Source organism: Neolamprologus brichardi, chromosome 16, assembly GCF_056152115.1.
Source record: "Neolamprologus brichardi isolate AB-2024 chromosome 16, ASM5615211v1, whole genome shotgun sequence".
NCBI lineage: Eukaryota > Metazoa > Chordata > Actinopteri > Cichliformes > Cichlidae > Neolamprologus > Neolamprologus brichardi.
In genome coordinates this window covers 28527514-28547714 of record NC_142119.1, presented here as the reverse complement: position 1 = coordinate 28547714, position 20201 = coordinate 28527514, and the positions used below count along the sequence as shown (strand labels likewise).

The window sequence follows — 20201 nt, the reverse complement described above, 5'->3', positions numbered from 1 at the left end:
ATGTTTTGTTTTGGGGGTTTTTGTCAGATGAGATGTCTTTCTGCCATTGCAATATTGGTTCTACCCTCAACATGTTCATGCATTAGCTGATTGCTTTGCATTATTTACCAAAGTAATTATCAGCACAGTTTGAGTGTGCATAGAGGCTAAGACAGTCATGCAAGCTGATGGCTGATGGTGCTATTTAAATTGCAGGGGGTTAATTTAATTATATACTGGGGGAAAAAAGGATGTAAAAAAATTTGGAGCACTATTAAGGACAACAGGCTACCAATAGAGATGTATCTACAGTTGTACCAGTTCTATAAATAGATTAAGATGTTACAGTTTTTTCTGATTGCTTAAGCACATTTTTTGTAACTATTGGCTATTTTTGCAAAACTCTACACACAAATAAGAAAACCTGTCACCCAATTATCAAAACATTGTAGTTCTCTTGCAAAAGCGAACACAGCTAGATTAACTCTTCACACCTTCGTAAAAATGGTGTTTTCGTATCAAACAGTACACACAAGCCATCATCTACTAAGCACACAATGCGCCAACTGCACACTGATGGTATGAATAAAAAACACATCTGGCTTTTGCTTTCTCTGTGTACAGAGAAAGGTCATTTGAGGTCACACTTTTGTCATAGTGTCATGTAAACATACAAGGATCCAAACTTCAAGTATTGGTGTTTATTCACACTCATCAAAACCAAGACAAAGTCAGAACACAAAATAGGAATTTCACAAAAAAAAGGGAAAAAAAAGACAATCAGCCTACATCATGTCGTCTTTCTGGGTCCGGCCACAAAATTTTGTCCACATCGCATGCGATATCCTCCAGTCCAAGGCACCGGGGAAAATATCTCCTTGAATGCCGTATCCAGGCCTGACATGATGCCTGGTCAATATCTCCACATGCCTCCTCCATTGCCTGTAAAAGGGCTACCTGTTGATGAGGATGACGGTCGTACACTTTCCAGCGCCAGGCAGAGAAGAACTCCTCGATGGGATTTAAGAATGGAGAGTATGGAGGGAGGTTGAGTGCCATGAAGGATGGGTGGTCTGTAAACCAGTTGCGGACCAAAGCAGCCCTATGGAAACTAACATTGTCCCATATGATGACATATCGGGTCTGCTCTGGTCTCTGAACAGTGAGCATGTCATGCAAGGTGTCCAGGAATGCAATAATGTGTGCAGTGTTGTATGGGCCTATGGTTGCATGATGGTGAACAACACCATTTTGGCTTATAGCTGCACACATGGTTATGTTACCACCACGTTGTCCTGGGACATTGATGATGGCACGGTGTCCAATTATGTTCCTGCCACGTCTCCTGGTTTTACTGAGGTTAAAACCGGCCTCATCTACAAAAAGTAGCTCATGTCCCGTTGCATCTGCTTCTAGTTCCATCACTCTCTGGACAAGACAAAACAAATGCAACACATCAGGCCCATGCACAGCATTACAGTATGCACTTCCAAATTCAGAACCAATGACACTAGCTTACCTGCACATAGTCATATCGCAGTTGCTTTACACGTTCTGTGTTTCTCTCGAAAGGAACTCTGTAAATTTGCTTCATTCTTATTCTGTGGCGCGCAAGTACACGACTTAGTGTAGAAATGCTTGCACTGTGTATATTTTGAAAGATGGTGTCATTATCAATTATGCGCTGCTGTATTTCGCGCAGTCTTATTGCATTATTGGCAATCACCATGTTCACTATATGGGTCTCTTGCTCTGGAGTGAACATTCTGCCTCTGCCCCCAACATCTGGACGTCTAGCAATTCTGTAAAGTAACAATTTCAGTATTTTTGCATGTATGGTACTGTTGTGTTTCTCATTAGAGTATGGCAGTGCTACAAAGTACTTACCGATTCTCATTTCGAAATGTCCTAATGATGCTTGCCACAGTGTAGCGGCTCAGTTTAGGCTGAACCCGTTGGCCAGCTTCCCTCAGGGTCATCCCATGGTTGATGGCATGGTCCACTATTGTAGCCCTGATGTCATCAGTTATTCTGTTTCTTACTCTTCTTACCCTTCCTCTTTCCCCTCCTCGTCCTCTTCTTGCTCCTCTTTGTCCTCTTCCTCTAACTTCCTCTAACCCTCTTGCTTCTTCACCTCCACGTCCTCTTCCTCCAACTTCTTCACCTCCACGTCCTCTTCCTCCAACTTCTTCACCTCCACGTCCTCTCCCTCGGCCTCCTCTGATTCTCACTCTTCTCACTCTTACTGCTCCTTCCATTGTACTCCACATAGACAGCTTACCTGTGGCCTGTTTATAGTGCTTAGGCTGATTGCAAAGTGGACTAATTATCTAAAACAGTTTTCACATGTGAAAGTGTGCCAGACAGTTGGCAAAATAGTGTTAATGATAGCCATACATGTGTATAATTTTGCTAGGAGTGTGTTGGAAATTTGGTAATTGAGTGTAAGCAGTGAGTTGTGCCTACAGTTTTGCAAAGTGTGTGTTACAAAATTGCAAACTGAGTGCAAAGCAGTGTTTGTGCTTTTAGTTTTGCAAACTCAGTGAGTGGTTTTGCTATAAGTGTTAATAGTTTTAGGAATTGTGCTATAAGAATCACAGTTAGGGTTTAAGCATTCAGAAAAAACTGTAATATCACTGATTTATATTTGCTTAAAAGCACTTGCTTGATCATTGTCATATATGATGCTTATGATTTAGGTTTCCATCTGTTTTGCATTCAAATGATGCACTCTTGTGATCTGCCAATCATTGAGAGGAAATATACAGTACTTTAAAGTATAGTAATATACAATAAAAAGAAATGCTGAATAGCTTTGTACATAACAGTCATTGGATTTGCTGTATTTGCTTTTTTGTTTGCAGTAATGCTGTAATCAGAACTAGTGATAGTTGTGATAAAAAGGAAAAGAAATTGCAGGGAGCTGTAGTTATGCCCATTTGTAGATATATCCCTAAGGCAAAGCTGTGGGTAGAAGTGTTGTACATTTGTGTAGCTTCCTTAAGAAATTGAAAAAAACCTTTTAAGATTTTACACACAGTATTGCATTCTGAAGTTCATTTTGAAATTGAAAACATTCTCACAAATGCAGCCTATATAACTCATATTGCTAAGAGCTGAAAAGTCAACTGAGCTCCAGGCGAGTACAGTCTGCAGTTTTCATTGATGATCTGCCTTTCTTCTGACAAATCTCCCTGTGTCTGCTGTCGAAAATAGGACCAGCTTATTCCTTTTTATCCAGGAGTTCCACAAACAGAATGATTTAGCCTTTGCCCAGAGATGCCCTGTAAAATATAGCTACATATTTAGCTAGAATATAAAGTAATAGCTAATAGCTAAAAGTTTGGAGTGTGACTGTTTTTGAGGTTGTGGACAGGTGTCTTTTATACTGATAACAAGTTCAAACAGGTGCCATTAATACAGGTAACAAGTGGAGGAGAGAGGAGCCTCTTACAGAAGTTAGTTACAGGTCTAGTTACAGGTCTGTGAGAGCCAGAAATCTTGCTTGTTTGTAGGTGACCAAATACTTTGCAAAGTTCTTTAAAAATCAGTGAATGTGAATTTGTGGATTTTTTCCCCCTAATTTTGTCTCTCACAGTTGAGGTATACATATGATGAAAATTACAGGCCTCTCTCATCTTTTTAAGTGGGAGAGCTTGCACAGTTGGTGGCTGACTAAATACTTTTTGTCCTACTGTACATTGCAGAGCAATATCCTATAAACATACAAGTTTGCATCCAGATATGCTTTTCATTTTTAAGGAATTTTCAAAAAGAAAAAGCTCACTTTGAGATTGTGGGCTGAGTGTAGATTAAAAAGGGTAATTTTACTGATTTTATAATTACATGGAAAAAGTATTAAAAAAAAGTGAATGTACTTTAGAAGCATTTTTGTTCTTGCCCACTGTGATGATTAATAATTTCACCACATCACTATGTATCCATCTGGGTTTAGTACACAAACAAACTGTAGTAGTTTATATGCAAATTATTTCTGCAATGAATGTTCAGTGATTAAGCCGTTTACTCTGTTATGCATCGTTTATATGAATAGAATGTGTCTAATGCAGCAGCTCTAAAATTAAAAAAACCTCCTTTGTGTCAAGTTTGTCTGTAAGCTGCTTTTGCAAGATCTCGTTTGAACTATGTGGACATTTTGGAAGCTGGAGTTGCTGTTACTGCTCAGTTACATTCCATGGCGTGGGAAAATAGTAGAAATATCTGTGTTTCTATGCTTGGATGTGGTATTGTCCTAGTTTTGACTATTACTGTGGCAACTTGGTGATTAATATCAATACATCATGTCATATCATGTCACACACAAACATTTTTTATTTTTTGGGACAGTCAAATAATTCTAAGAACAAAGAAAACATTCACAACTGCAGACAAATAGAGGCTTATGTAATTCAAATAAGTACTGATCTTGTTTTTCTTAACTTACAGGTGCAACAAAAGGGCCTGTCGCACTTGGCTTTCTCTATTCTTCTGACAATCTCTACGTCAGTCTTTTGATAGTGGGAGAGAAGATAGTTTCTCTGGATCCAGCCTGACTCCTATTCCAAAGTTCCATCCCACCTAATCAGGTAATGACTCCGCCATATGTGTAAACAAACATAATGCCAGAAAAAAATAGTATGCATAGAAAGATATGCGTGCAGTAAGGCCCGGGCTCCTGGTTCTGTTCTGGAACTGTCAAAATCATTGCTGTCGGTATGATAATGATTAAAAAGTAGATTGTTACTTTGAAACAACTCACCAAATCTAAACGAATTAAGCCAAAACCAGCCAAACCTCATCTACTATCGTGCTAAGCCTGTTCAGAATCAAATTCATCTATTCAAACATACAAGATGAATAACTGTCAAAAAGAGGAAAAAGAAACATTTACAACAAGAGAGAGCTGGAGAGAAAGAATGCCTGTTACCTCCACAGATGAAATGGCTGTGTGGGTGGATGTACATGTGAGTGCAGGCTGCTAGGAGCTATGAGTGGGAAGTGGGTACTGAGTGGGAAGAGAAGAGCTGCTTTAGTGAGACAATCAGCACCAAGACCCACTGAAAAGCACTCACGCTTTCATGGCTTTTCTTTGTTTTCTGTGTTCCAGGTAGTGAGGTTGGTTATGGATGATTGGTAAAAGTGTCTGTCTGTATAGAGCATGTGTGTATGTATCGGGGTCAGCTGATGGTGTGTCCCATTATTTCTCACATAATCATGATGTAGTTTTATAGAAGACTCCATAGAAACAGGATAAAATGGACTCACTGGACAAAAAAATATTGTTTAAAAGTGACAGTAAGCCTCAAGAACTCATGTAAATGGACCTGCTGCTTTATTTTGGTTTCGGCTGGTTTATGCCACAATATGATTCACATATATTGTGTAAACAACGAAAACAAAAAGCTTATGTGCACGTATGATAGGCACTATTTTGGAGTATTTCTAGTGGAAAGGGACGCTGCATATGTATACATATTCACTTTTTATATATTGCGCATTTAAGCATTTGTATCCAGTAGTAATGACAACATTGTTGTTGTTTATATAGAGAAGTATTATTTAATGCTGTTCAACATGTTTTTTTTCTCGTGCGCCAGAATTCATGAATCACAAAAATCCTCAGATGTAAAGTCTTTGCTGCAGCATTTAGTCTGCACCTACAAAAGCCTACAAAACGTCAGGTGCTGTAATAAGGTCTTAAAAGCCTGGTAGAGCTGACATAAGATAGGTCTCTTTTTAGGTTTTAGAAAAAAGGCATTATTAAGAAGAAAACAACAACAACAGTGCTGATGAATTTTAACAGTTTGGTTTCTTCTGTGAGTTTTCTACAACTTTTACAACAATTATTCCCCAAATCTGAAAGTACTACCTTGATGCATTTTTCATGCATAATTAGAAGCTTTTACTTAGGAAATTGTGAATTAAACTGTGTTACCTAAAGTATAGCCTTAGTGCTAAAATATAGCCAGCTGTGTGACTGCCAAGTGTACCCTGCCATATAAAATACTTCTAAAGGTACAGTTATAAACTCTGGGAAAGCTGAGAGTTAGATGAGAGGATTCACCAGTTGCCAGTTTGTCTGAAGACTGAAAACACCTGTAAACAGCTACGTTTGCTCAAGTGGTGACCTGCAGTTACCATATTCCTTTGAAGAGCTGCTTGACGCTGTCTTTAAAAGTTAGCCAGTCTCCACCGACTTTAATGTTAAATTGCCTAGCTTCATTCATGAAATTCACATGTTTGTAATATAATACAAAAACAGTTTTAGATTTTTTTAAGGACTTGATTTTAAGTGTAGATACTTTATATTGACAAGTGTGCCAACATATGTAGCTGCATCATGTACTGTCCACTAGGATTCACCTAGTGCACCTATTTCAGCAGTATTTGTGGTATTGGTGCTCTTTGGTGGATGTTGCTGCAGATGGCTGACCCTCCCTGAGCCTGTTCTGCCTGAGGTTTCTTCCTGTTAAAAGGGAGTATCCAGAGTATCCTCTGTATTATTATAGTGTCTTACAATATAAAGCCCCTTGAGGGGACTATTGTTTTGATTTGGCACTATGTAAATGAAATTTAATCAAATTGAATTCTAATTATCAGGTCAATAAAATTTAGCGATGCAGCTTGCTATTATTAGCTAATCACTTAGCGTTTTATATTCCTGAATCCCAGAATCAAGACTGCAAATGACATGACATGACAGCTAAACCAGAAGCATCAAAATATGGGGTTCACAATCCAGTGGGCAATCTTTCAACAATAAAGTTATATCTCATCTGTCAAGTATCAAAATCTCCTGTTTTATATGGAATTATGAGTGGGAGCTGTTTCCAAGGATTTACTGGTCGTAGTCAAGAAGTAATCTGGCACATAACCCCCTACCAATGAATTGCTGTTGTGATAAGTTTTGTTTTTATTTATATATATATATATATATATATATATATATATATATATATATATATATATATATATATATATATATATATATATATATATATATATATATATATATATATATATATATATATATATATATATATATATATATGTATGTATGTATATATGTATGTGTATATGTATATGGGTAGTGTTACTTTCAACTTGCTGTAAAAAATGCTAGTTTTATATTATATTGATTTCCCCTCATATCAGACTATTGGTTGAACAACTATGTGTATGATCTCGCTCTCTAATAACTGCGCGCTTAACACTACTCGCATTCGACCTTGAACATGCAACATAAAAGAGCGCACATACTTGGGGACACAAGAGCTTGAATCCCTAGCCTCTCTTGCTCTCGGGCTTCTGCAGCTAGATGGCCCTCAGAGGAGAGCCCTGCAATGCAGCATCTGTGTGACTCACACATGCACGGACACTCGCGCGCGCGCACACACACACACAGCGAGATGGCAGCATGTAAAAGTGCTCAGATCGTAGGAGGGAAATGAGGTGGTAGAGAGAGCACAGTGAGGAGAAAGATGAAGCCTGATGAAAGGTGGAGGAGAATGAGTAGGAGGAACATTGAGTGTAGGAGGTGGAGGAAGGTGAACAGGAAGAAAAATAACAGGTAGGAAGAAAATTTCTAAGTGGAAGGATGATAAGAAACCAGACAAAAGAACAAGAAGCAGATAAGAGCCATGGAAATGACAAATGGACTATTTAATTAGCTCGATGATTACATTGTCTGGAATGAATCTTTATGGCTGATGTGTTCATAGAGAGTTCATCACTCTCACTTCATCTATTTAAGCTGGACTCACATTGTGATTCACACTTGGAGAATAATTGTCTTGAAACAAATGAAAATAAACTAGAATATTTCCACAGCTTCCAAGTTTATCTTCAACATGCTTCTGATTGGTGCATTAGATTTTGCTTTAACTAATTGCTGTTTTCATAGTCAAGCATTATTATACAGGAACAGCCTGTAATTAGTGTTGAAACTACTCATAATTTGCTGAGCAAAGATAATTCATATTAGTTTATAAAAACTCCCAAATAATAAATACATAACGATACTCAGCAGTAATCCCATTAGTAGTTTTGAACTCACCAAGCGCTATTTTTATAGTGGGCAGGTGATAGTGGAGATGGAGAGGAGCAGAGCCTTTCAGCCTCTGGGAGAACATGCAGTTTCACTTTACTGAGCTCTTTTTGCAATGTGACAAGTGACCGATGCATTTAAGTATGAATTACAATTCAAAAATTATGTTGTTCCTCTGAATGGATTATATTTATGTTTTACCCACACAGCACGCTTACTTTTTTGAGGCCGTGAGGATGCCCGTATGGAGCAAATTTTGAATCAAGAATGTGTATTTGTGTTTTGACTCTCAGTTATAATAGTGTACGCAGTAGGCTATATTTTTCTTTTTTCTGCCTGTCTTGTATTGGTTGTGCCTCACAGGACAAATATGCATAGAAAATGTGACAGTGACTGTTAATTATTGTTAATATGCCCTATAGCAGGAGACTGGAGCCCAGATCTCCAACACTGTAGCTCAGTGAAAGTCAGTCAGACACTGTTTAAACTGTACTCCTTTACAGTGTAAATGTGCATGTTTCTGTGAATGTAAATTATGCGTTTCTTTTTTTTTTTTTTCATGTAGGAAGCAAATAAAAACAGGCTCCAGGCTTTGAATCCTCTGACTTTATAATGATTGGCTTTTATTGTCAGCAGAAACAGCAGTTAATAACATAAGAAGGCAACCCCAATATTTGCTTTACTTACATGGCACCCACTGTCCCTCCTCTGAATAACCTCTTTCCCGAGAAACAGTTTTTAAATTAGATGGGGGAGTCAGGGGAGGAAAAGGATCCTGGATGGTTTATTCTGAGGACACACAGAGGAAAATTGCCCCCTTTCAAGCTTTCTGATTTAAAAAATGTAAAACAACCCACTGCTTTCCAGTAATACTTTAGCTAGAGCTCTGTGCATAAACGGCTCAAGATATTTACTGGATTAATTTCAACATCTCACATCAGTGGTGTTGTGGAAAAAGCAGCTTGTCACTGTTGATTCATTCCTTTTTAATAATCATTAGACGTAGGTGAAGGGAGCAGAGAGGAGTAAAATATCGACCTCAAATTTGCTTTGAGGCTGAATAACAATGTCAGCGCGTGGAAGGCTGAAACAGGAGATATACGCCTTAGTTTGACATTATGAAGGAGATATCAATTATGGATGTGCAGTGGAAAAAAATCTAGATATGAATCAAAAAACTGCAGATATACACATTGTGCATGTTTACAGATTACATAACGACCACTTTGATGGTTTTGTTTTGATTTCTGTCTGAATATCCTTTTGTTGCTAGTGTTTTCCTTTAAAATATTAACACTGCTGTGATATATATGTTCACTTAGTTTATAGCTGGCACTTATGTGACAACACATCTCACAGGTGATCTGAAGTAAAAAAATTACTTTCTATAGGATAAGCAAAACGATGCAGTACTGAAAAAAATAAAAATCTGCATTCATAGTAACGCTCAAAGTATACAACTCTGCAGACTGAAAACTGCATCATGAAGTCATCGCAATCAATGCTAGACTACCAAGAAGCACTCACCTATAAGCATCTTAGTAATCTAATGATCATCAATATCACAACAAGGAACTTTTTACACTGCCAAAGGGGCAGATAATCCAAAAAAGTAAAATATTTAGTCCAGAAAATTTACTTTTTTACTTTCACTTTAATTTTTTTTCCAAGTCATATTGTTTTTCCCTTTTGTGAACATATTTACTTCAACCTTTGGGTGACAATGTGGCGTTGAGAGCATTTTAAGCATTAATTGTCAGCACTTAGACTCTCAAATATATCAGGCATCTGTTTGCAACTGAATTTTCAGAAAAAGCTATAGCTTTAAACTATAGTCACTGTAAATTGTGTCTACTGCACAGCAATTTTAATGCTTTAAAAAAGAGTCTAAAGCTTTAAATTACTTTAGAGCTTGGATCGATCTTTTAAATTAATTTGACTGGATGGTGTGAGGTCTCTGTTTACAAATACGTCAGAACATGATTTCAAAAGTGGCTGTCACCTTCAACCTTTTACATAAGGATCACTCTGAAGGCTTGTGAAAATTGTCTTAAATGTTACAGCGTAATGACAGAAAAGCCAAGTTCATTTTTGTTTGTCTACAAAAAGATCTTTTCTAATGTTTAAAGAAATGTCAGCCAATGCTTGTGTGTGTATTAATATTACAACAAAGAACTAAGGCAACGTTTATAACACAGTAATAGAAAAAAATGTACTATAAATTAATTAATGGCTGTAGTGTTTGGGTTATTTTATAGATTTTTGAAACCTTAAACAAACTGTTTTTGCCTAACAGGCTACAAAATACTATATAGTAACATGAAAGTGCTGCAAGCTACCATCCTAACTATCCACTTGCAGCATTGCCCTGCTCTGCTTGTCTGTTCACTATTCAACTCCATTCTTCTCCAGGGCAGAGAGACTGCCTATCAGGATCAACCAGCCCACTGGAAAAGTGCCACAGGCTTTTTGCCAAGTGCAACAGACCTACTGTCTACTAAGACACCCAGCGTCTAACTATATCATATCACAATTATACCAGAGTTCGTATTTTAACTGATCATAGCATTATTTAGTATCTTTTGTAATGTAATTTTTCGTTTGATCTTATCTTCTCACTACCCGCTAAACCTCCAACCAGTTTTTTGTTTTGTTTTATAATATTGAGTGAATACAAATGGTGTTAACTAGATTTAGTGAGACACTGAAATTAAGAAGAAAGATGGAGTTTCACATTAGGTGTGGTAATATAGTATAATTTCCCGATTTGTTTTATTTGGAGTTTAACCCAGAAGGTGACGCTGTTTTATTTATACAGCACACCGTTGTGCAAAAGTATGCAGAGCACACTTATTGCTACCATCATCATCAACAGCTCAACAGACCTCCAAAGAAGGCAGGGCAAATGTCCCTCGCCCTCTTGTGAACCACCACTGACACCATGCGCCTGGCCACCAGTCAGTTGTATCTGGAAAATTTCCACTGAGCTGAATGTGACCTTCATCATCAAACAGACAGTATGTAGACATGGCATGAGGACAGCAGTCTCATTTCTGAATTTTATGACTCTTTTAATATTGTAATGGAGTCTTGTACGGGGACACAGTGAGTGAACAAGCAACAGAAGAGAGAGTGACAGTAAAGGTGCTGTCCTAAATATACTGTGGCTTTTGGACCGAGACAGAGAGAGCATTTATGTAAAGCAGTTGGTGGTGAGGTGTTCTTTGTCGTGGAGTCTGTGTCGTGGTTTCATTCACACTGGTGTTTCCTTCAGAGGTGACTCATGCAAAGCTCCATTGACTCCTGACTGATCCATTTAGGCTGCAAAGGCTTTACAGCAATCCTATATTCTCTTCTTCTCCAGAATATTCTTTGGTTCTCTTTATTATAACCACCTCTGTGCTCTGTCTATAGTATTCATTCTTAATATTATTTGTGGTCCTCCTGAGAACCAGCCTGCTCATGTGTGTCCTCTGTAATGGACATTTGTTTTTGGTCTATATCTTTTGACCTGTTTGAGCTACCCCACTAAGTCCTGATTTGGAAATAGAGGACATCCTGGGCTTTCCATTAATATCTCATGTGTTTGGGTGTGCTCTTTTAGCTCCAAAAAAAGTAGGAAATCACAAAAAAAGTTGGGAAGATTCTTATTTCCTCAGTTTTCAAGAGGATATTCACACAGTGCTAACAGTTCATCTCAACTATCCCTTGATCAACACCACTGAATGTTATAATGTTGTAACCAAATGTTAAGATTTCCAATCATAAAATAGTGTAGCTATGCTGGTGGCAACGCACCTCTTTGGTACAAACTTAAATACCTTACTAGCTATTGCATCGCAGAGATGTGCATGATCCCAAGAGGCTAAAGCCAATTGCTGTTACCACCGTACCCCTGTATTAGTCCATAAGATAAACTGCAGGCTGAGCGCACACAGTGACAAACACTGACAAAGACCAAAAGAAGGGCAGGAGTATAAATGCACACAAGATAAATAGGGGAAGTGGATGCAGGCACAGGTAAACACAAGCAGGGAAATGACTTGAACTGAGGCACAAGACAGAAATCGACAGAGTAAAACAAGGATTAATAAACAGAGAAACTTGATGAGGGGAACCCAAGGGAACGTATAATGTGCAAGGGGCTAGACTCAGATAACAGCCTTCATAAATACTAAAGAGTACCTAGTACCTGAGAGTAAACCTGGACCACAGTATATCCCCAAAATGGGAAAGAAGTCAGTAGCATGGAAGTGGATAAATTAATACAGCATTACTAGACACAAAAGTAATAGAAACAGAACTCAACAGGCCAACAACTCAAAACCCTGTGTCCAAGACCCAAGACTGTGACAAAGGCAGCTTTATACATAAGCATAGTTTTAATTAATAAGCAGTTATTAAGCCTAACTGACACATACATTATTTGTAAAAGTTTGCAGTGCTTTACAAATGTATTAGACCACCAGTCATAAAAAGAAGAAACTAGAAATATTTCCGAAACCTGTCAAAATCCTAAAAGCTAAATCTATCTTGTTATTTATTGCTTTAAAAAATAATTATGTGCATTTATGTTTCTTATGTTTTGTAAAACCACGGGTTAGAACAATAAATTCAGTTAAAGACCTTATTAATACTGGTGGATTAACCATTACAGATACAGAAAAGGTCTTTTGAGTAAAAAATGTTAGCAATAATGTAGCAGCTGAGGAATAAACCTTTTAAATTGGCTAATAAATTTGTTAAGCATTGATTATTTATGTTATGCAAATATTTACATTATTTGCAATGCCATTTGTGTTTATTATCCATCTTAACAAAAAATATGGACATGTTGTATTTTCAGTCTTTTCATACATCCTTTGTATGGGAATCACTCTTCTGTTTTCCATTTATTATATTCTGTTCCACTCTATTGTGTTCTCCTGTTTGGTTGACAGTGAGTAGTAGTATTTAATGTACTGTGAATGTAGTACCTAGTGCTCACTGTAGCATCACCTTGGTCTTCGGCTGTAGTTATTGACTCACGTTTTCCCAAGCTGACTTCACTTCACTCTCTGGCTCTCTGAGGACCGCAAAGCTAAATGACAAATTGCTTCTTCACACACACCCTTATGCACAACTGCACAGGCTGCCCTGTAAATGCTACCATCAATAGCCCTTCTGCAAAGATCACCAATTCCCTTTCAGAGTATTTCACAATTTTCTTTCTTCTCACTGAGCCCTTTGTTTACCTCTCTCTTTGTCCTTCAAGCTCAGATTCAACTCAGTGTACTTGTTCCACTATTGTGAGATGTAATCTACCTCAACTGATCATAAAAACTGTATATACCAAATAAAAATATTAATAATAACAGCTCAGTGTAATGATTTTGTACTACTTCGAGCCCATTTATCTCTCCTGGCCAGGTAGTTAAATCCTTGACTTTCACTCCTTGTCTCTGACTGGCCCGGCTTTAGGTGATAATAAGAACTGATCAATAGTTTCAGCCTGTCGCTTCTACTTGATCCTTCTCTGTCCTGATCTGATCAATGTTATCCACTTACTATGGCTATGTTCATACTGCAGGCGAAAGCGCATGAAATCCGATTTTTTTTTTACCCTATGCGACCCATATCCGATCATGGTATGACAGTGTGAACGGCACAAATCCGTTATTTTTAAATCCGATCTGGGTCACTTTCGTATGTGGTACTGAATCCGATACATATCCGATGCTTTAGAAAGCGACTGCTGTTTGAATGGTCATGTCGCATTAAATCCGTCTTTTACGTCACTGACACAAGACAGACGCCAATTATCAGCGCCGGAGAAGCGCCCGAGAAGACATCACGAATGCTTCATGGCCATCCAGTGTAGATGTCAGTGAAACTGTTGGGAAGACAACGTGAACATTTTATTTGTACTGTATAATCTGCAGATTCTGACAGAAATCTACAACTATCCTTTGAAGCACCGCTCCTCTCTAAAACAGCAATAAGGATAATTATTAGGTTATTTACATTATTATGTAAATAACAAAATAACTTAAAGCAAAAATTGGGAAACGTGAAGTCCGAAGTCTTTATATTAAGGGCCATCAGTCAAACAATATTGTTTGCTCTGGGTCTAAACAGAGCACGTTGTGTGTGACATCTTCTTTTGCGCATGCGGGCCGCTTTGAGCGTTCACACTAGAGCGCGTTTGCTGTCGCATTTTATTTGTAGTGTGAACAAGCAGACAAAAAAATCGGATTTGATCAAAAAATTGGAATTGAGCATTAAGACCTGCAGTGTGAACGTAGCCTATGAGATATTTTTATGTTAGTCAATGAATTTTAAAAGGCACTGGTCATAATATTTAGGAGTTTAAACATAAATGCATTCAATAACAAAGCAATGTTGGTTATTTTAACAGGAAAGACATATAAAAAGACATGTAAAAACTGAATCATAGCCCTACGTAACATGGCATTAGCACTTAATGTTTAGATAAGTCCTAAAATGTTCACATCATGCTGATCAGCTATCATGCTTCCATTAAAAGTATTGGAAAGATGACACACTTTTTGTTTCTGGAACATTTGCCATTGGATTTTCACATAACAGTAGCCAGTATGTTGTAGTGAAGCTGATTCAAACTATTTGTTAGATGTTGGGCTGAATCTTGTCAGATTGATCAGAACCCACCTCTAAACCCTGCAGCCCAGCACGACTCACCGAAAATCCAAGGTCTTCTCTGTTCATTTTCAGCCAGTTGTGTTTTCTGTCTGAGCCGCTGGCTGCATGACTCATTACACACAAACACACAAATCAATAGGGTTTCATCCAGTGGTTGTCATATGCCAGACAGCATCCAAGGACAGTATTTCACATAACCACCTACACACAAACTCACAGCTGCACTCAAAACTGTTGAGTTGAGCTGCAGCAGTGATCATAACATACAAAAAAGAGATTTGCAAATGTGACTGATGTAACATGTCCTAGAGCCTCCTCTGGTCCCTACACTCTTCATTCTCCTTAATGCTGCCTTGCTAAAATTGCAGTTAATAGCAGAGACATGCTGCGTTTTGACCATTCGTCATCTTTGCTCCTCCCTCTTCCTACTCTTCCTGTCTGTATCCCAGAAGGAGAGACCCCAACCCTTGCTAAACCTCTTCGGCTGCTAGCTAGCATCAGCATGGCAGACAGTCGACAGCCAGAAGACAGTACCCCTCAGTGGGACCCATCAGCGGGGCAGGAGCCTGGTGGCACCCATGGAGCCAATGGCTACTCCTCCTCAGCCTACAGGACCTGCCAGCCTGGCGGGACCCATGTGGCCACAGCCCCCTATTCTGCCAGGGAGAACGGCTTCAACGGGGACCTAACTGGAGCTCACGCTATAACTGCAGGTAATGTAATTTTACCTTTTGTTTAAGGCATCTGCTTGTATTAATTGAAAGGTTTAATTTTCTACAGGCAGGATAAATGATGGCTGTGTCTATTGAGCTGATAGTAGATAGAAAAATGCGTAACAGCCTGCAAAATGTTCCTTAGAACAAATGATGGAAGGTCAGCATATTAAAGTTTTACAATTTTAAAACAGGCTGGGTCTGAAGACAGCCAGTTCTCACTACATATAGTGATGTCTGTATGTTATTGTGCTCTAAATCAATACAAATGCATTGTTTTGTTTACAAATGTGGTTAATAAAGTAAAGACCCTAAAGATTCTTGTCTAGGGAAGGGGCAGAATTGCATTTGACAACAGCACGTCGGCACAAATAGGTAAATGTGTTGTGCTGTGCTTTGTGATGTAAATGCTCAGTTAAATCATTAAAACTGAGAGCACAGCTGGCACCCAGTGGAGAGTAATAAACACGATAATAGGAAAACCTTTTTTTTCCCTGTGTGGATGTAAGCATACTCATGAAGACGAAGTGAGGTCTGCAACACTGTGTGTTGTATTATCTGGTTGGGATCCGCATGTGAAACAGCTAAATTTATTTCAGGGATTGTATTCTTTGTTGTTTTGTGCGAAGAAAGTATTTGGCACAAAGGTTTATCAGAAGCACATTTCTGTAGAAGTACTGTAGGTGGTGTCAGTCGTGGTGAGTCCGATCAGCAGCTTTATATAGAGTCTGAAGAGTGTGTTTCATTTTGGTTTTTTATCTCCAGTGCGTGTGTGAAATTTCGGTTTGTATGACTGGTCACATTGGTATGTTTGTGTTTGCATATTGGTATATGTGTATTTGTATCTTTACAGTATTCTTGGGTTTGTATGCTGGATAGTGATGTGTTTGTGTGTGTTTGCGTTCTGTCTCCACTCTAAGTCCTCACTGCAGACACATACTGTTATTAACAATGCTATAATTAACACATAGAATCTGTCCCCCCCCAACCCCTCCAATCGCCAACCTCACTTACACCCTGGAGACAAGACCAGTAACGTACCAATGGTGTAACCATGGCAACTGCTCCCCTACAATTTAGTTTGCCAGGCCTTTGTTCTTTTCAACTGTAGCTTACCACTGACAAGACCAAAAAGCATGCAATGACAAGACCCCAATTAACCTCCCATCTCCCCATTACTGCGACCTAGCAGTTACTAATTTTTGCTCTGATAACGGTGTTTTTGAGTGGCCGTTTTTATGTCTTCAGTGCCCATCTTTGATATGCTTACGTTGTCCATAAATAGGTGAGCAAGTTGTTCAGTAAACATAATGCATGGGCACTTGCCTGTACAGGTCAACTGCTTTTTTTCTGTGCAAGCTCAAGTACAAACACTAAAACTGAATAGTTGTTTTATTAATACACTGTTTTTATAGCTAATAATGTTATTCTGCGGAGCATGCAATGGACCGTATCATCAGTTGTAATTACAAAAGTGTACTTTCGTTCCAGTTTGACATCCTGTGCTTAATTAATCCCTTAAGTCAGTTCACATTTTTACCAATGTCCTTTGAATATATTAAATATAGTTTTCGAAATTAACATGTTAATGCCTGTGAATAAAATGTTTTGCTCCCTGCAGTGTCACGAGAGAATTTCCAGATTTTCGGAAAATATGTGAATCAAATACCTACTGTGATGGAAATGAAATTGTCAGTGACCCTTTCCAGATCTGATTATTTTTTGTCTTTATGACTTGTATACGTCCAGTGTGTGCAGTTTTCATCTGTCACTGAGATTAAATTTATCTCACAGGAGTTTAAGGATTATAATGTGTCAGCTTGACAGACCCGTGCAAATCTGATCCAGTCACATGCAGGATTCAGAGGGAATAATCTGATGGGATATCCTGTTATTTGAGTGAATGAATGATCCATCAAGGTCATAAGATTAATGTGAGGATGTCTCTAAAATATGATGACCAACAAATAGCTCTATTATCAGTGGAATAGTAATGGCTACCATTATTCTTACATAATGGCTAATAATGGTAGCCTGTAGTTACAAATGGACTAAGTCTAATAGTCCATTACTATGGAAAATATCAAGTAGAATTCCTCCTCTATACCAGCTTTCATAGATGCTGGTCTATAACAATGATAATTAAGAGTATATCAATACTTTTAACACAGTGCATTCTGTTTAAGTATGACATCCTCTCCCCAGCTGTGTAACCAAAGCTGTGTTTATCTGCAGAGCATCTTGTCAGCAGACATTAGCATTGCCACAGAACAGAGCAGTCTGGGGGATAAGTGGGGTAGGAAAGGTGGCAGAAGGGCTGATACTGGCACTTGGTGAGCCTTCTCTCCCCGTGAAAAGCTCTTCAGACACAACAAGAACTACCGAAGCATGAAATTGACCTCTTGACTTTCTTTGAAACAAAGTTAAAAAAGCCAGTCGGCCATTCTACAAGTGGTCAAGAGAAAGAGATGAAGAGAGAGAGAAAGAGTCAGACTTAACAGAAACAGATAGAATACAAAGCGTTGTTGAGCTCATTACAGGGAGTGCTTGGCTTACATAAATCAAGGAAGCCTTGGTGTTATGCTAGGGTTATTGCTTTGGCTGATGTCTGTGTCATTTATATCGTTGATGTGAATAACTGGGCATAGTGTCAAGAATCCTGGACAAGATTTTTTGTTGTTAATGTCCATCCATAGCAACAGCCTAAATTGGTGTGTTTGGCAGCATCAGAGAGGAGATTATTTTTTAAAATATTTCCACTTAGGGCTGGGCCATATCATACCATTCACGGTAATACCTGTATAATGTTAGGCAATGATAAGAAAATGAAATATCGCAATAGAATATGGGTAAAATGTGCATGCGCAGTGCCTTTGTTATCATACGCACATGGCAGAAAAAGCATGGCGGCGACACAGAATGAGAAGGGCGAAAGCGGTGAAACTTCAGTGGTGCAGAACTGCAGACTTCCGTCCATCAGATACACATCAAAGCACATTTTTTGGTAGAGCATGCAAGGGGGCCATCGCTATTACAGTTATTAACGAACCGATTTTATGTGGTACACGGCTCTCAAAAATCTGTCAAAAAATGTTTTAGTACGACTTTGCTAAGCTGCGAAGCCGCACCGCTTGATGGATTGTCGGAGCATTACGAGTACCGTAGTTAGGAGCCTCGCGGAGTGATACGTACTGTGCTTCAACATAATATTACTGCATAGTGTGTGTATAACCTCTTTTTAAGATTTGTGGATATTACGCATGGTTATGCTGAGGATATGTCAGGCCATTTTACGCTGGAAATGCCTTTTGGTTAAACTGTCAGCAAGGAACTTGCATTTGCACTGTTTTATATAGCTTTAATGCACATAAAAAACAGCTACTTGTTTAAGTAAAAATACATTGATGTTTTTTGGGGTTTTTTTGCACCAATAAAGTTGTGGAGTATTTTGTCTCGTGTCAATTATATCGTCAGTTATATCGTTATCGCAAATTTTCAAATATATATCATGATAAATATTTTTGGCCATATCGCCCTGCCCTATTTCCACTACATGTGTATGTCTGATCTGTATGTGTTGGGTAAGAGGATAATATATTTTGTGAAGGTTTTTTTTGTCCGATTACGTAGCTACAAACTGAGCTTGCTTGTGTTCTGGCAGGCAGACCGTGGGGATATGGGGAATGAGGACCCAAAACGCAGACTCTGCGATGCAAACAGTGCTTTTTATTTACAGTGAGAAGCTGTAAACATAATAACTCTCCATTGCTCCCTTGAATCCCATGTGTGTGCTTCCCGCTGTTGTGTTTCCACACAACAACTCAATAAACCCACGCCGGTGGGAGCTCCAACACTCTCCTAAATAGCTCCCCCGACGAGCCCTGATCACCAACAGGTGTGTGGCAGGAACTTCAGGTGTGGCCAGTCCTCCTGCCGGGCCACACCCATCAGGCCCGCATGTGGCTGTTCTCCATCCTCCAGCCACACATGTACACACCCACACCCTGCCTCTACATATAATGAGTGGAACACAGAACAACACAGCACAGTGCAGAAAGACATACATCCCCAAATAACAACAACAACAACAACACTAATAATACTAATAACAATAATAACGGTCCATCCTGCTCACGGACCCCCGAGTCCTCCAGAGCCGGGCCGGGTCCGTGACAGTTAGCTGTTAGCTGTAACTCCTGGCTTACTTAACTATATTACATACTTTAAGGTAATCACCACTATGAAAACAGAGGTTTAATTTAACCTTTGTTTTGAAAGAAATTGTTCAAATATCTGTTCTTTATAGCTACAAACAAAAAAATTTGTTCCACTGCGGTTTCATTGAGAAAATGAAAACAATTAACATTTATTTTACTTCATCAGATGATTTAAAAATAGAAATTGCTCAGACTTGCATCATGTATCACAAAAAAGGAAATAAGTCATCGTTTCTTTTGATTGGTAGCTTTAGACATGGAGGCTGAAACCGAATGACAGGATGCTCGCATCTGAATTACGTATGGACCCAAGTCAATGGCCCACTGGTCTGTTGCTATGACAACCACTTGCTTTACACATTTTGGGTGCCTGCTGGTATCATGCCAAACATCAGTCCTGCTCTCTCTGTGCCCTCTGTGTGTGTGTGTGTGTGTGTGTGTGTGTGTGTGTGTGTGTGGCGCACTGTTTGTACCTTGCGTCGACTTTGGAGCTTCCAGTCACAGTCTCTGCTCAAAGAGGGAGCATTCAGAGGTTCGGTCGCCTGTCATACAGGTAATGCATGCTTTTCATTTACAGTGAGAGCA

The 20201-nt window shown here is 38.8% G+C and overlaps 2 protein-coding genes across 13 annotated transcripts in view; one reads left to right on the top strand and one right to left on the bottom strand.

Annotated features, from left to right (window-relative positions):
* Positions 1 to 20201, top strand: part of map2 (microtubule-associated protein 2) — a 103919-nt gene that overhangs the window by 38360 nt on the left and 45358 nt on the right. For 10 of the 12 annotated variants that reach the window (XM_087852981.1, XM_087852975.1, XM_035912779.2 and 7 more), the window contains 2 exons: positions 4426 to 4565; positions 15136 to 15399. In XM_087852981.1, coding sequence (XP_087709107.1) covers positions 15189 to 15399 — 211 coding nt within the window. In that variant the 5' untranslated portion in view covers positions 4426 to 4565; positions 15136 to 15188. Of the gene's footprint in view, positions 1 to 4425; positions 4566 to 15135; positions 15400 to 19997; positions 20170 to 20201 lie in introns of those variants that run through there. The other 2 variants (XM_087852973.1, XM_087852976.1) reach the window with 2 other exon arrangements.
* Positions 760 to 1910, bottom strand: LOC148098287 (uncharacterized). Its single transcript, XM_087852929.1, has 2 exons — positions 1499 to 1910; positions 760 to 1407 (listed from the first exon to the last, which is right to left on the bottom strand). The coding sequence occupies exons 1-2, from the start codon at positions 1874 to 1876 to the stop codon at positions 760 to 762; spliced, it is 1026 nt and encodes a 341-aa protein (XP_087709055.1). The 5' UTR covers positions 1877 to 1910.